The sequence below is a fragment of the Polypterus senegalus genome, chromosome 12 (assembly GCF_016835505.1).
Source record: "Polypterus senegalus isolate Bchr_013 chromosome 12, ASM1683550v1, whole genome shotgun sequence".
NCBI classification, from domain to species: Eukaryota; Metazoa; Chordata; class Cladistia; order Polypteriformes; family Polypteridae; genus Polypterus; species Polypterus senegalus.
In genome coordinates this window covers 48,651,656-48,668,937 of record NC_053165.1, presented here as the reverse complement: position 1 = coordinate 48,668,937, position 17,282 = coordinate 48,651,656, and the positions used below count along the sequence as shown (strand labels likewise).

General features: G+C 42.2%; 1 protein-coding gene across 2 annotated transcripts in view; it reads right to left on the bottom strand.

Moving 5' to 3' along the window:
- cpne9 (copine family member IX) overlaps nucleotides 1–17,282 on the bottom strand; it is a 672,011-nt gene that overhangs the window by 161,852 nt on the left and 492,877 nt on the right. For both annotated transcript variants that reach the window (XR_005635832.1, XM_039771535.1), the window contains exon 12: nucleotides 6,009–6,084. Coding sequence is in view for 1 of the 2 variants with exons in the window: in XM_039771535.1 (XP_039627469.1) it covers nucleotides 6,009–6,084 (76 nt within the window). In the remaining variant the exon portion in view is untranslated. The remainder of the gene's footprint in view (nucleotides 1–6,008; nucleotides 6,085–17,282) is intronic.

Sequence of the window (17,282 nt, the reverse complement as noted above, 5' to 3'; positions counted from 1 at the left end):
CACTCAGAACTGACATTTGAACACTAACTATGTGGCCCCGCTACACATGAACTTTGTCCAATTATTAATTGGGGTAAAAAGCTGTTCAGAATGGTCACTTCCTTATCCGAGTTGACAAATTCCAATACAATCCTTTTTGTCTTTTTGAAGTAACTTTCGAATTTTCCAGCTCTTTGATCCTTGTCCATATTTGCATTTGTCTGGATGTCGAACTCACCAACCTCTGTTGGATTCTCCGCCGTAATCCCTCCATTTTAAACAAATTATTGTAGCAGGTGGTTTCTGGACTAGGGGCTCTGGGAAGGAGTCGGTCAAGCGGGCCCTTGAGCTGTCTGCCCAGCGCAACCAAAGCAGGCGTCTCACCTGTGGCTTCATGCACAGCGGTGTTCAGGGCAAACCGGAGCTCGGGGAGCCATTTATCCCAATCCTGATGGCGTTCACCCACATAGGAGGCGATCATGTTCTTCAGGGTCCGGTTCACTCGCTCCGTCATGTTAGCCTGGGGATGGTAAGCGGTTGTGAGGTTTTTCTTCACTCCCCAGGCTGCATAAAGTTCATCTAATATAGAGCTTGTGAACTGCGGACCCCGGTCCGAGATGATGTTCCTTGGCACCCCCCAGCGGGTGAAGATTTCGTTCTTCAGGGTGGAGCATATCTTGTTAGCCTTCGCATCAGTTAACGCAAACAGCTCCACCCACTTCGAAAAATAGTCTATTACCACCATCAGGATGGTCTTCCTCGAGCTGGTAACAGGAAATGGCCCCATCAGATCGATTCCCAAAGTCTCTCCCGGTCCATCCGCGATTGTCGATTGTAAGAATCCCGCCGGTTTACCAGGTGGGTTTTTTAGTTGCTGGCAGGTCATACACGTCTTCACGTGGTGGCACACATCTTTCCAGACAGACGGCCACCACGCCACCCCCAGAATCTTTAATAAAGTTTTTGTCCTTCCAAGGTGACCACCTAAAGGGCTGTCATGATAATGGTTTAGAAAATCGGGGATGAGCTCTTCCGGGACCACTAGCTGGTGTTGCAGACCCCCAAGGGAGGATGGAGTGGTCCTGTACAAAACCCCCTGGAGGTCCACGAAGTGTACCCGGTCAGTACGCTGTTGCTCCAGTCTTTCCCTGATGTTCTGGCAGAATGGACTGGTGGCTTGTGCTTGGGCCAGGTCTTCAAGGCTCCTTGGCAGAGGGAGGATCATCTTTTTTGCCTCTGCTAAACACACCATCCCCGATGGCTCCGATACCCTGGATAGAGCATCCGGCACGATATTGCCACAGCCCTTCCGATAGGTCACCTTGAACGTAAAATTCTGGAGGCGGAGGACCCACCTGGTTAGACGGGAGGAGGTCTTCGGGTGATTAAACACCCAGGTCAGAGCGTGATGGTCGGTGTACACTTCAAATTCAACCCCCTCCAGATAGTGTCTCCATTTTTCCACAGCCCACACGACAGCCAAACACTCTTTTTCAGCTGTCGAATAATTCAGCTCAGCGCCGTGCAAAGCTCGTGAGGCGTAAGCGATGACATGTTCAGCCTGGTGAATTCTCTGAGTGAGCACGGCGCCAAGCCCCAGGTTGCTGGCATCTGTTTGTACCTGGAAGGTGAGCTGCGGATCTGGCTGGGCCAGAACGGGCGGCTCTTGAAGGTGGCTCTTTAGTCGCTCGACCGCGTCCTGGCACTCTGTCGTCCACTCCCACGGGACATCTTTTTTCCTAAGGTGGTTCAAGGGAGCCGCTATATCAGCCATCCTGGGAATGAACTTATGATACCACCCCACTAACCCAAGGAAACGTTGTAACGACTTCAAATCTGTGGGCGTGGGGTACTCCCGGATGGCTAAGGTCTTCTCGGGGTCTACAGCGACCCCCTCAGATGAAAGAATGTGCCCGAGGAAGCGTATGTGGGGTTGAATGAAGGTACACTTCTTCGTGTTCAGTGTAAGGTGCGCTTGATGTAATCGCTGGAAGATGGTGTTCAAATCCCGGAGATGTTGATTAATAGAAGGGGAGTAAACAATGACTTTGTCGATGTAAACAAAGCAGATCTTGCCTATCAACCCCCTCAGAACTTGTTCCATGAGCCGCTGGAAAGTGGCCCCAGCATTTTTAAGCCCAAAAGGCATGACGTTGAACTGGAACAAGCCTTCAGGGGTGATGACTGCCGTCTTCCTCTTACTCCCCTCATCCATCGGCACCTGCTAATAGCCACTGCGGAGGTCTAGTGTGCTAAAAACTGCAGCTCCATGCAGTGACTCCAGAATTTCATGAACCAGGGGCATGGGATATGCGTCCAGGCTCGTCTTCTCGTTAACCCCCCTGTAGTCCACGCAGAAACGATAAGTGTCATCCAACTTCTTCACGAGGACCACAGGGGACGCCCAGGAGGAGGAAAATGATTCGATTATTCCCTCGGCGAGCATTCGATCAAGATGTTCCTTAATTATGCCCTTCTTCAGTGGTGAAACCCGGTAGGCTCGGTGCCTTATTGGAACTTCGTCCAAGGTGTGGACCATGTGGGTAACTCCTCGGGCGACTCCTAATTTCTCAGTCCACACCTCGGGCCACTTCTTCAGCACCGGCCTCACATCTTCAGGTTGTTCCTCCACTGGGGCTGCCGCCGAGGTGCTTGCGTTACTCCTCGCTGCCGCGTAGAATCCAATGAATTCAGAGCCCAGATCTTCTTTGGATTTATAAATGAATTCGCATACCCCTTCCCCCGGCACCGTATACCCCCTGGGACTGAGATGGATGGTCATCCTCATGGTGGTTAAAGAATCCAGCCCAAGGAGTAACGGGACTGACAGGTGCTGGTCCTCCAGGACATATGTATCCATATCCCAGGTGGTGGAGAGTACACTGTACCTCAAGGGGACTTTGCCCAGGGCCCTGTGTTCACTCCCATCCGCCAATACAAATCGGACGGACGGGGCAGATGTTAAGTTGTCTGTTGGTCGGCTAATCTTCTTCCACATGCTTGAGCGGATTAAGGTGTGATGGCTCCCTGTATCCACCACCGCATCCATCTGCCACCCCCGCAGCTTCACTGGGACGATCAGGAGGGACGTACTCGCTTGCATGATGGCGAGATCTGCTTCCGACCGGCAAGGTTTGGCTCGCTGGGGTTTTAGGGGCTGGGTTTCTCGTGTACTGGCCTGTACCTTGTGCCAGTACGCTTTTGAGTTTCCCCAGTCCCGTTCCACTTGCGAGCCTACCCTCACCAGGTCTTCCACCGTCCCCACCACCCCCCTGAGACTCCCAGCTAACCGCGGGTTACAGGCATCAAGGATGCGGCGGACCACCTCTTCTTCTGTCATAGCCGGCCGCCACTTCAAACACAAAGCCCGATATTCATAGGCGAAGTCCCGGATGGTTTGTGAAGGCAGTTGCACCATGGATCGCAGCTTGTCCTCCAGTTCGGTTTCGTAGTCATCCGGAAGAAAAGCCACGAGGAAAGATCGACGAAAGGATCCCCAGTCGACAATGTTCTTCTTGGCCGTCAGCCACCAGCTCCGCACTGGTCCCAAGAGGGATGTCCCTATCACCCCCATCAGCTCTTCTGGGGTTAAAGGGTTAACGGCCATGTACGCCTCCCCGTCCTCCACAAAGTTCAGGACATCATCAACGTTATATGGAGCCCCTAACTTGGGAAAGGAAAGGCACACCCCAGGAACAGAGGGCCGATTGATGTATGCACTCCCCCCCCGAGACACGTACGGCGTTGATTGGTAGGGTGACGGACATATCTTCTGGAGACTCCTTCGGACCTCCCCCTGAAGAGTTTCTTGCCAGCGTTGATCCCGCCTCTGGAGGCACAACACGATTTCCCGCCCCAGGAGTTGAACTTGCTCGTTGAGGTATTCTTTTATTTCCTCCTGGGAGCTGCTGATGCGAGCCCGCAAGGCATCTTCGCGCCCGAGCGCACTTTCAGCAACCTCGCAGACTTTCTCCTCCAGCCGGGTTATTTGTTGCGCCAGATCTTCCCACAGAGGCGAGACATCCTCCAGGCCTTCCTCCTCAGGTCCATGGTGATCTTCGAGGTACAGCGACTGCAAAGAATCCACCACCTCTCGCACCGCTGAACACGCTCTGACCATGACGTGCCGTGCCCCGGCTACTCCATCATCACACCGTGGCGAAGCAATGGTGTCGTCCTGCTCGGCACGCCCTAAAGACATGATAATTTGGGGAACGTTTAAAGGCAGACAGTGATCGAATTAATTAAGGTTCCTCAGAGAAGGCACCACTTACTGTATGTAACGGCCGACCCCTTTTTACCCAGCCGGCAGCTACACCTCCAAGACCTGTGGCCTGGATAATTTACTGAGAAACCTTACCTGTCAAGCCGTACTCCTACACAAATAAACTTTTCTCCACAATCGACGGTTTAAATGCAATAACACAAAGGCAGAATGTAAAATTAAACAGAGTAAATGTATTAAATGAGACAAAACATGCCACAAAACAAATGCACACATAAATATTCCTCCAACCCAGCAATCCCAAAACAACACCGAAAAATATACATAAAAAACCCCTCCCTTGTCCTCGTAACATATAACACACACCACGCAAACAACAAAATGACTGATAAACAGAATGATTGTGAACTTGAGTCCGAATATAAAAAATGTCCTGAATACGGATGACTGAACTAGCGGCAATTGTGGTGTTTGAATTTCCCGGCGTTTGGAGCAACCTCACCGTGATTCCTCGGCGTATGGTGGATGATGAATCGACCCCGGGGTCTCAGCAGATGCAGGTTGAAAAACGGTCCGGATTAATGAAAAACAAACTGGAACAAAGCGCAATGTGATGAGACAGCAAGCAAGTTGAAGTAATTGACACAAAAAACGGTTCTCTTTTTCTTCTCTCTCCTTCCTCTTAAATAGTCAGTGACGGCAGTAATTGATTGATTAAGCACAGGTGTTTTCCAGGTTTGCGGCTGCGGTCTCCTTCCATCATCCGTCCTCCTTTACGGGGACGGCATTAACTGATACACATACACACAGCCAATGGGACAATGAAACGAGACACACTCAGAACTGACATTTGAACACTAACTATGTGGCCCCGCTACACATGAACTTTGTCCAATTATTAATTGGGGTAAAAAGCTGTTCAGAATGGTCACTTCCTTATCCGAGTTGACAAATTCCAATACAATCCTTTTTGTCTTTTTGAAGAAACTTTCGAATTTTCCAGCTCTTTGATCCTTGTCCATATTTGCTAAATTTTTGTCAAATATTTTCACTTTGGGAGCAGTGTGGCTGAAATCTCCATCCTTGATCCTTGGTTTGGTTTTGACTTCTTCACTTCTCCTGATTACTATTTCGCTAGGACAACATCCCCTGTACCATCACCAGACTAAGCAATCCCATAAACATCTTTCAGTCTCCTAAATATATTCAACTTAGAGGACAGTAAATAAAAGGTCCGAGATAATCTGGATAGGGGCTTGGCTTGGCTCTGAAGAGATTCATACCAGCAAAGGATAAAGAAAATCCTTAATAATGAAGAATGCTAAATATGCAACATAATACATTTATCTTTGAATAAATGAATGCAGAAATATAACTACAGGAAACCAGTGGCATCACGGGAGGTGTCTGGGGCTCCAGACCTGTTGTTCAGTCCCTAAACTTTGAGAGGTCCCCCAATCCATCCTGCTCCTGATCTTCAAGAGCCCATACCTTCTTGCTCCCACTATATGTTGTGACATGCATGGACAAGTGCGTATGAATGAAATTTCCCCTGCCCAATCTAATATATTTGTTAGCTAGTAATAGCTAGCATTATCAGGGAGGGGATTCTAATTCCCCAATCAGTGCTGAAGCTGGCAATGCCCCTGGAGGAAACCCATTTCTTTATGAGTATGGTCCTGTTTCTACAATAGCTATATACAATATGTATGTGTATGTTCATATTAATGTAATTACTGTTTTGCAGATATTGTTTAGTCAGATTGTAACTGGGGGCAATCAGGCCTCCTTTTTCATGTCTCACCTCATAGACATTGAACTGGCTTTGTCCTCTAGAAAGTTCCCGATAGCTTGTAGTGAATTCCCCGATGAAGTCATGGCTGTTTAGTAAAAGAAAAAAGAAACATGATGAAAATTAACTTAAAGACTGACAGACTGGTTAAAAAACTACAGGATTGTCAGGTTCTCTTTGAGTACTTCAGGCTTTTCTGGTAACTGATAGTAAATGAAAGTTCATATCTACTTAACTGCTGAAAGGAGACAAGTCATCAGAATGCTTTTTATTTTTACTGTAGTAATCCACTTCATTAATTTACTTCCACTTGAGGATGCCAGTGTGTTACAGTCTACCCAGAAGCAATCAGTGGAAGGCATGAAGAAGCACAGGATGGGGGCTGCATGGCCATCCATCCATCCATTTTCAACCTCATTTAGTCCAGTCGTAGAGGTGCATTGGGCAATGCTGAACATAGCGAAGAGTCAGCCCTTGACAGTCCATCACATATTCATGCCTACACCACTTCTTCTCATACTCGGTCATTTAAGAATCACACACTGAGCTGACACGCACAGCTTTAGGATGTAGAAGAAAAAATTGGAAATTAGGCATGCAAACTCCCCACTGACAGAGACCAGGCAGCGATTCAATCCCAATTTCTCTGCACTCTGAGCTGCAGCTTTACCCACTGCTCCAGTCTCTTTCCTTTTACTGCTTTATTTAATTAGCAATCTGACCTTATTTGAAGTTATCCTCCAATACCTGTTCTGAATACTGAGTTACCCTATCTAGTCTGTCTGGATTTGTCTGAATCCTTATTTTAGAAAATGAATTATCAAGAAGAACACATTTAAAGACTTCTTTAGAGAACAATGCCTGACATGAAGACCGATCTCCTTGAGTCACTTTGTTGGGAAATGGATGTGTGAAATTTGAACCTGCATTGGTGTCCTATATCTGGTAGCAAAATCAGATATGGGCACTCTTATCACCAACCTGAATCTCAATTAAAACTTAAAAAAAATGGCCTTATGACGGCACTCAAGTGATGTGTTTAATTTCTCATAAATTACTAAGCACCTCAAAGAAATCAGACAATGACTTCCTTCTTCCTAATTAAGCATTCATATTTTAATCCCACCAGGACAAGCAGGATGGAAACGTAGGAAAGTGTATGAGATGAAAAGTTAAAAAGAATTATATATCACAAAAATCATGAATTATGGACAGATATAAAAAAGTGGAGGGAAAGAATTCTGGGGGGAGGCAGGAAAGTTTAAAAGGTGCTACTGGGGGAAATTAGGAACCATAAAAAATAAAAGAAATAGCATTAAGAGAAGAAAGCCTAATAAGCCTCAAGGACTGAGCGATAATTCTGCTGATTTGAACCGACCCATATTTTGGTCCTACAATATATATGACCCCAGCAAAGAAGATTTTCCTTTCTCAACACTTCTAGGTCTATCTTATGGATCATCCCCTGCTGATCATAAAAATCACCTTAATGTTCCTATTAATTACCATTTATTACAATCACCTTATTGTTGTACCTTCCTCTCATATTATAAGTATACATTTATGGTACAACATCTGTGATGATCTAAAAGTAGTTACATTGTTAATAGCAATTCATCTCGGCTATGCCAACTACTGAAAATGGGACAGCCAAGCTAAACAGTCTCATTACATTAAAAAAGACCTGTCTGCTACATGAGGGCAGAAAAGTGTGGTATAAAAACCGCTTTTCAACCCAACAAAGAAATTTTTGCCTCCTCTTCATATAAACCATGGACGGATGAAAAAAATGAGTGAATGTGAGGAACAAGAAATGTGAAGGAGTCCAATATTTGAGATATGTTTCCAAGAATAACTGATGCTAAGATTAAGGAAGGCATTTTGTGGATCCACAGATTGGACGTGTCATGAATGACAAGCGGTTGGAAGATTGCATGGAGGATATCACAAGAAAGACATTAAAAAGGTGTTGTTGAGAATTCTTTTGGCAACTACAGAATGCTAGCTGGTTGCTAATATCTTTCAAGCATACAAAACCATGATACGAAAATATAAACATGTGCCAATAAAGATTTTCTGCATTCACACTTGGACTTCTTCCCTGCCAATCTTGGTGCAGTTAGAGAAAAAACATGGTGAAAAGTCTCATTTATACCCTGAATCCTCTCCTTAAACTTGTATCTCGCGAATATCGTATTCGTCTTAGGCATGACAAACGCCAGTGGCAGTGTGTCTATGAATCTAATTTAAAGTTAAGCTTTACACCCTGCTTTCCTATTCGTTTGCATAAGCACAGTCCTTCACCAGCAATTTTAACTCCATTACAGCAATTGTAACTCTGTTACAAAGTGATCAAAAGTCTCGTTTATACCCTACGTCTTCTCATTAAACTTGTATCTCGCGAATATCGTATTCGTCTTAGGCATGACAAACGCCAGTGGCAGTGTGTCTATGAATCTAATTTAAAGTTAAGCTTTACACCCTGCTTTCCTATTCGTTTGCATAAGCACAGTCCTTCACCAGCAATTTTAACTCCATTACAGCAATTGTAACTCTGTTACAAAGTGATCAAAAGTCTCGTTTATACCCTACGTCTTCTCATTAAACTTGTATCTCGCGAATATCGTATTCGTCGTAGGCATGACAAATGCCAGCGGCAGCCTGTCTATGAACTTAATTTAAACTTAAGGTTTACACCGTGCTTTGTTTCCGCAGTAGCTGCACTTATGAATATGCTTGTTTGCGTCACTCGCTTCATATTCTTTTGCTGCCTTCTCAATTGTGTAATGCATTTTTTGAACAGGTTTCATTCATTGAAGTGATCACTACCCAAATCGGTACTCGTGAATCTAAGATGTTTAACAGGCATTTCCGGTATTAAGTTGTGGATTTGCCGGCGAATATTTAGTGGCAGCGTGTCTATGAATGTAGTTTAAACTTAAGCTTTACACCTTGCTTTCCAATTGATATGTCTACAAAGGCTTGTTCAGCGTCAGAGGGTTGTTCCTTTCCTACTGCATCAATAAGCAGCTCGTCTTCTTCTTTATCTGAGACATCACACACTGCATGCACGGGTTTACCTTTCCCAGTCCTGCAAAGTCAGTTCACGTGAGCCGCTCAGAGTACATGCATCGAAGGTTCTCAGCTGTGCTTGTGCTATGTCGTACAATCTTGGGATGTCCACAGCTTTATTTAAGTTAGCTAAGACCCGGCACTTAAAAGTTTCTCTCGCACTTTCGCTGAGTTTGTGCCAAACACTAGTCTATCCCTGACCATCTTATCTTCGTTTGCATAAGCACAGTCCTTCACCCGTGAATATTTCGCGGCAGTGTGTCTATTGGATTGCTGCTGACGGATGGCCTTATATGGGCAGACACTCAATTATGTGGGAGGCGTGACAATGAGGGACGCAACTCCGCCTCAAATGGCGACCGAGCTGCAGGCTATGGCCGTATATATGTTTGTAAGTAGGTTTCAGTTATGACTGTTACGCGTAGAATTTCAAAATGAAACATGCCTAACTTTTGTAAGTAAGCTGTAAGGAATGAGCCTGCCAAATTTCAGCTTTCTACCTACATGGGAAGTTGGAGAAATAGTGATGAGTCAGTAAGTCATTCAGTCAGTCAGTGAGGGCCTTGCCTTTTATTAATATAGATTAACCTTTTTAGTTTCATAAAGAAAAACAGGCCCCAGGGATGTAATGAACATTTGTTGTAGGTGCATAATTGCAACTTTTTGCACCTACACATTCTCCTCAAGTCTGTTGGGGTTTTTGATGGGCACCCTGCCTTCCCCTCACATTCCAAAGGTGTGCAGGGTAAAGTAACTGGCACTTCTAAAGTGAGAGTGTTCTGTGGTGGGGCATCCCATCTGAGGTTGGTCCCTGCCTCTTCCTGGTTTTGGAGCCTTGTGACCCTGAATTTGAATAAGGTAGTATAGTAAATATTCTTTATCTTGCAGTCATCTTTATCTAAGGCAGCTTCCAAACACAACCTACCTACCACTCGAGTGTTTAGTAAGTACAACCGTAAAAATCAATAGAGAACAAAGTGGAGCACAAGAGGTGTAGTACTACAGTTAAATGGTAAATGAAAAAGTACATTTGTTGGAGTTGCTGGATGGTTGAGTTACAGATTTATCTTTTAATTCCAGATGTTGAATTAAAAATATCAGGAAACAATATGTCTAATTAGAAGGTAAGCATGAGTTAAGATTTGCATTGGGTGTGACGATGATGGACAGGATCAGGAACGAGGACATTAGAGAATCAGCTCAGGTTGGACGACTAGGAGACAAAGTCATAGAGGCGAGATTGCGTTGGTTTGGACTTGTGCAGAGAGAGATGCTGGGTATATTGGGAAAAGGATGATAAGGATATAGCTACTAGGCAAGGGGAAGAGAGGAATGCCTAAGAGAAGGTTTATGGATGTGGTGAGAGAAGACATGCAGATAATGGGTATGATAGAGCAAGAGGCAGAGGAAAGGAGGACATGGAAAAAGATGATCCGCTATGGTGACCCCCAACAGGAGCAGCCGTAAGAAGAAGAAGAAGGTAAGCATGAGTTTAGCACAATTGTTTAGAACTGATCAGTTAACTTTTTCCACAGTCAACACATCAATGAATCAGATATTACCTCTGAGACGAAAAATTATGAATTGCTGAAAAGTAAGGGGAGCAAAACTGGCTTTCCTTCCATATTTTGTGGCAAAAGCAATGAGGAGGCTCTTCACTGGCGATCAATTGGCACAACTGGAGTGCATTACCTAGGGCACAGCATGCAAGGGAGTATCAGACAGTATAAGAGACAACAAATGCACTTGAGAACTGCCTGGTTGGGCCACAACAATGGCACATTCTTAAGGATTTTTTTTGTTTTTTTGTTATTTTTTGTTTTTGTATGTAGAATGCAAGGCAGATGCTTTTGAATACTTATTTTTCTTAATAATTCAAATAAATTGTTATTTGTAGCAAGAGTAGGGAGCAGGTTGAGGAGACCCTGGAAATATGCTCTAGAGAGGAGAGGAATGAAAGTTAGTAGGAACAAGACAGAATACATGTGTGTGAATGAGAGGGAGGTCAGAGGAATGGTGAGGATACAAGGAGTAGAGTTGGCGAAGGTGGATGAGTTTAAATACTTGGGATCAACAGTACAGAGTAATGGGACGTGTGGAAGAGAGGTGAAAAAGAGAGTGCAGGCAGGGCGGAATGGGTGGAGAAGAGTGTTAGGAGTGATTTGTGACAGACGGATATCAGCAAGATTGAAAGGGAAGGTCTATAGGACGGTAGTGAGACCAGCTATGTTATATGAGTTGGAGACGGTGGCACTGACCAGAAAGCAGGAGACAGAGCTGGAGGTAGCAGAGTTAAAGATGCTAAGATTTGCATTGGGTGTGACGAGGATGGCTAGGATTAGAAATGAGGACATTACAGGGTCAGCTGAAGTTGGACGGTTGGGAGACAAAGTCAGAGAGGTGAGATTGTGTTGGTTTGGACATGTACAGAGGAGAAATACTGAGTATATTGGAAGATTGATGTCAAAGATAGAGCTGCCAGGCAAGAGGAAAGGAGGAAGGCCTTATGGATGTGACGAGGGAGGACATGCTGGTGATGGGTGTAACAGAGCAAGATGTAGAGGACAGGAAGAGATGGAATAAGAGGATCCTCTGTGGCAACCCCTAACGGGAGCAGCTGAAAGAAGATGAAGAATTCAAATACATTCCTTTAAGAAGGCAGAATAGGATTCTAATAACCACCTTGGCTATAAAAATTCAGCAGCCAACCACTGTACCCTCCAGATAGTGGTATAAAGACTCATTATTTTCAATGTCTTTGGTTATATAGTGTCTTTCATTGAAGGCAATATAAGTAAGACCGAGAATAATGACTACAATGCTACAAATTAATCAAACAGGCAGTGCTAACTGATGAATGGTAATTTGTAGCTCAGTCACCTATTCTATATGAAAAGGTACTAATTGAAAACCAATTGTGGAATTTTCTAAAATAGTTTTTTTTTGTGCTGCCATAAAAAGAAATGGAATTCATCTGGTTTAGCACTAGAATTCTTTTTCATGGTTTTATTACTATCATTTATCTTTAAAATGCTTATGGACATAAAATGCTTTAAAATGCTGATAGACACGAGACTCCAGAATAAATTTTGTTATCTGCACAAAGTCATCAATGGACCAAGTAAATGTCACATGAGCAGGAGATATGTTCATTTTTATTGCAATAAGGTTTTCTTAATTTTTGTTTCAGCTATTTTACAGGGCCACGGTGATCACAGGTTTTGTTCATATGAGCATTTATTTATTTATTTATTTTACCTTCATAGAAAATAAGATGACCTCTAAAATGCAAACTTTGCTAAGAACTAATTTATTTTTTCAACAAAATTATACCACACGTGCTTATTTTGTGGCTGAAAATACTTCTGTTTTTGGATTATGATTTTCTGTTTACAGATTAGAATGTGCTGCTGTGGATTGCCTTATTACTTTTTGCCCTCTTCCTTTTTTTCCATTTGCTATTTGTTGTTCTTCCTTATTTATATAAAAAGTTTACATTTACATTTATTTGCTTAGCAGGCGCTTTTATCCAAAGTGACTTAACAAAAGACATCAACCTAATCGATTATCAGTCTGGGAGAATTGTCTGGTAACACGTGTTACAGGACAAGGTTACAGAATGGATCATTACAAGCGAAGAGCTCAGAACAAAATACATGGCCCAAACAAAAGGAGTCTTCTTACAGACACAGAGGGAGTCAGCAGTTGTCCATTTATAAACATGCTTTGTTGGACTTGTTCCTAAAGCCAGTGGTCTGGCTGTTTTCTTTCCCTTAAGGGGTATTACTTATCTAGTTTGGGACATTTCAAGCACTTTAACCTTAATAAGCCTTGTCCTCAATTTTGGGCATGGGCTGCCTGTCTCATGAGATTTGGGGCCTGGCTACCTGGGGTAAGGCCTATCTATGGCCTGGTTTTTGAGTCTTTCTGGAGACCATCACTCCTTTTTGCTATTTGTTATGCACTTGATCAAAACAAATGATGAGAGAGAAAGGGAGGAATCTGTATGGTTTGCTGACATGTGGAAAAGCCACCCACTTTAGACATACCTTAATATATACTATAAACATAAACATATGTATTCTTTTCAGAAATAAAACAAGTTAACTTTCTACTTACAAGGAAACAGCAAAGAAAATCACATTAGATTCACAAGTCGCTAATGCAATTAAATTCATCACTACTGAACTGAGAGTGCATTTGCAGTAAGTGCATGCAAAATCATGTTTAATTTATGGAGGGAAATGTATCATAATAGTCAGAATGAAACAAAAATCCTTCTGAGGGTTTAAGTAACATAATGCAAATGTCAAGCAAATAATTATATTAATCCAATCTGAAATCTGGAATTAAGAGTTGAGAGAAAGTAATTTCTTAACACTGTAGAATGTCAAAGGTTAATTATTTAATTTAGGGATGTTTTCAATAAGTCTTCAATTTCCTTAATTATAATCAGGAGATTTGTGCAGAACCATAAGTAAATTGTTCTTATATGAAAAAGAGAAGAGTGGAATATCGAGGTACTCTTTGTTTGTGGTAGAGTTAGGCTAAAGTCGTAAGAGGTCAGCACTGTATGGAATAGAGGCATTCTTCAACCTTCACAATGTAACTCACTTTAGCATTTTGGTTGTGCAAAAGTTCTTCCATTGAGTGCCACACTTCATTTTCACTGTTTGTTTGAATTTTTAAGGAAGCTTTTCTCACTTCCTCCTACCAGATGTTCTGCATCTTTAGCGCTTAATCAAAATTTTATGTTTCAGTCCATTCTGCCTGTTTTCTAACCACAATTTACTTTAGAGCTTTTACAAGAAACCCAGAATACACTACTGACTTCTCCTTGTTCCTCTCCCTGCAATATCTGAAATTAACAAATAAGTCCTGTATTTTTCTAGTCAAAGTTTTTTCTTCCCAATCATAGAATAATTTGCCACATTAATTAAATTAAAACTCTTTTTTATAAGAGTACGTGAGATCATAAGTAAATTAAAAAGCCTTAAAATGTACAAGATTTGTCCACATTGAAGGAACAAAAGTTCTGATTTAAGAAAACATGCTTTCCGCGTTTTATGAGGCATTCTTGTGATAATGAAAGGAAACTAGAAATAATTATTTTATGACAGATTCTTGAAATTTTACGAGGTAAGAATACATTTCCTATTTGCTTGTCTGCTCACAGCCGCCATCGTGGGTGGAGTTTAAACTTAACTAAGGAGGTCGATTAGCACAAACTCAAATATGTATCTGAAGTGGTTTAGAGCAATTTTGTCCTTTGAGGAAATGGTTATAGTGAGAAGTCAAGCAAAATGACACCTTTTATTGGCTAACTAAAATGATTACAATATGCAAGCTTTCGAGGCAACTTGGGCCCCTTCTTCAGGCAAGATGCAATGAGGAAATGGTTAGAAAATGTACATATCCAGGATGTAAACAAAAACTCTTGACTTCCGTGTTGTAATCATTGATACCTTAAAATTGTGGCTTGTAGCGCTTAGGTTGGAGGTGAACACTTGAATGGATAACCTACTGAAAGAAGACCTGTGAGTCTGTAACACCGATTTCTCCTTGGATGACTACTTGCAGCCAAAGAGGAAAATATAATATGTTCCTGTTTGTCCATTACTGAAACCATCTGCGGTTCCAAATGTATTAAATGCGAGTCATTCTACTGCAGCAGGCTAAAACAGAACCATAGAATATTAACAATGGCAATGTTGTTTATTACCAAACTGAATATTGTATAGATGAGTAGCTCTTATACTGGGGGGCAGAGTAGAAGAATCATCACTGATGCTGCTTCACAGATCTATCGTCATGGGTTTGAATCGTGTGCCTGGTCGTTGTGGAGTTTGCACATTCTCCCAGACTTAGTGTAGTGTTCTCTCTAACACATATACAAAGCCATAAAGATAATTTGAAATGCTACTTCCAGGTTAACATGAATGAAATTGTGCATGTTTTTCCTTTGATGGAATTTCTTGCCTTTCACGCAGTGCCATGGAGGGACAGACAATTGATAAGATGAGGTGCAGGGACAGTTTTCTTTTAAAATGGCCGACTCTCGCACGTAGTTTGTTTACTTTTCTTATTCCTCTTGTCACACACATGCGCATAGGAGGAAGCTGAATGGACCAAATGAAGGTAATTCCACTCCAGGCCAGGGGGTGGTGGGGTACACAAAAAGTTCATATGTTATTTCTGCAGACTGAATATGGGGCACTTTGCCTGATTCAGCCCTAACAACACCACTTCTGGGCCCAAGAATGATATCACTTTGGTTCCGGATCTCGATGACATCACTTCCAGTTCCCTGCCTTAAAAGATCAGCCATCTTCTATGTACCTCAGTTCACCCTGGGATTCCAATCTATGCACATTAGTGCGATTTTAATAACCCTTCTGCAGCCAGGGATAATATACAGGTGGCTGCCCCAAACCTTTTTTTGTGTGTGTCAAGGCTGGTTCTTTCATAGTCTCTAAAGCAACATGAATGCACTCTTTTACAGTATTTGTGGAATCTCATGATGCAAACTAATATCTGATAATATTCTTGCCTGGAAAAATGGATGCCTTTTTTCATTTTTGGATCTGTGTACCCTTAATCCCCATTGTAAATTGCAAGAACAGGTAAAGGAATTTTAAAATTTATTAAAACAATATGTATACCATGATTGTGTAGAAATGACGTTCACTTTAAAAATGCCAAACTTATTTTTGAGGTAACTATCTAACCATACATTCTTTTAGACTGTGGTTAAGCCTCCAGTTCTGGCACCAGAGGTTCAATTAATGTGGTCTGATAGGAAAAAAGTCCCACATTTCTGATGTTTAGTTTTGTTGGACAGCAAGTCTAAGCCCTAATGATCAGAACCTACTAAGAATAAACAGATCTGCTCCTGAGCCTCAGTTCAAATGCTGAACTAAACGATTTAACCACAATAATGGACACTAGTGTGGTGTGTACCTTACTATATGATGCCTGAGTGGGCAGTGCAGCCACTTGGCCTAGATATGTCAGACTTCAGCTTTCCTTTATCTCACCCATTGTATTCTTTGTCTCTCTTGGAATGCTTCTATTTTCTGTTATCCTTGATTTCTTATACGCCACAGCTTTCCTTCTTTACTAACCTGACGTTTCCTAAATCCATCATTTGAACACACAGAAGAAAAAATACGGCATACAATCTTTTCATTATTTTCTTACTGTACATGTCAGAATCTCTACAGCGAACTGGATGTGGGGGCTGGAAAATAAATAGATACATGGATAAACGGCACATCTCAATAGATGTGTGTGCTTAACTGAACAAAGTGCAAACATTGCATGGTTTTTGTAGTCCACTGTTACTATTTTATCTTTTGAAATCTGTGTAAGCACTGAAATCCCGTCTTCAGGGAGGATTGTTACATAAGAATTAACTGAAGCTGGGTCTGGTGGAGAAAGATAAACTGCTTAGCCACTGCTGCCCTTGGTAGCTCAATTTTTGTCTCAGACTGCATTCAGTAACTTTACTTTCCTCTGAACTTTTTGTGTTTTCATAACCACAAAGTCCTCTGGAGTCAGCATTAAGCATTTGAGCTAATAGGACATTAAAGATTTGGCCATCAAACTGACAATCTTTAAAATGATAATCATAGTTTGTTTACATCTAAGTAGAAAATAAAATGTGTAAGTGTAGACATTGTAAATTTAAAAAGTTACGGTTTATAGCAAAAAGCTGTGACATGACCACAGGTAAATGGAAAGCATGTACGTGTTGAATAGTGGGTCAATGTTAAAAAAAATAACAGTTTGTATGACTCCACTGAGATATCTTAAATCACACAGCTAGAAATACGTTCTTGTCCTCATTATCATTTCAGTAAAAAGACCTTCTTTAAAATTGAGGAGTACATTTGCAGTTTCTAATATAGAAGCCATCGGTTTCTCTGAGGTTTCTATCTTCCACAAAGCAATTCCAACTTCTCATCCACTCATCATTATACAAGTGACAATTGAAAGGATTAAATTGAAGTGCTTTTCCACTGCTTGTCTCTGAGTTAAGGTATTGAAATTACCAAGACTCACATTATAACAGGAAGTTCTGTGCTAAAAAAGCTGGACTGTATATATACTATAACTTATTAGTGGTATTAATCATTTTATTTAATGTTTTTCGGAGCTTCTAATTATGTTTCTCTTAGTTTGGCTCTGGAAACATGAAGGATCCAAATTCTG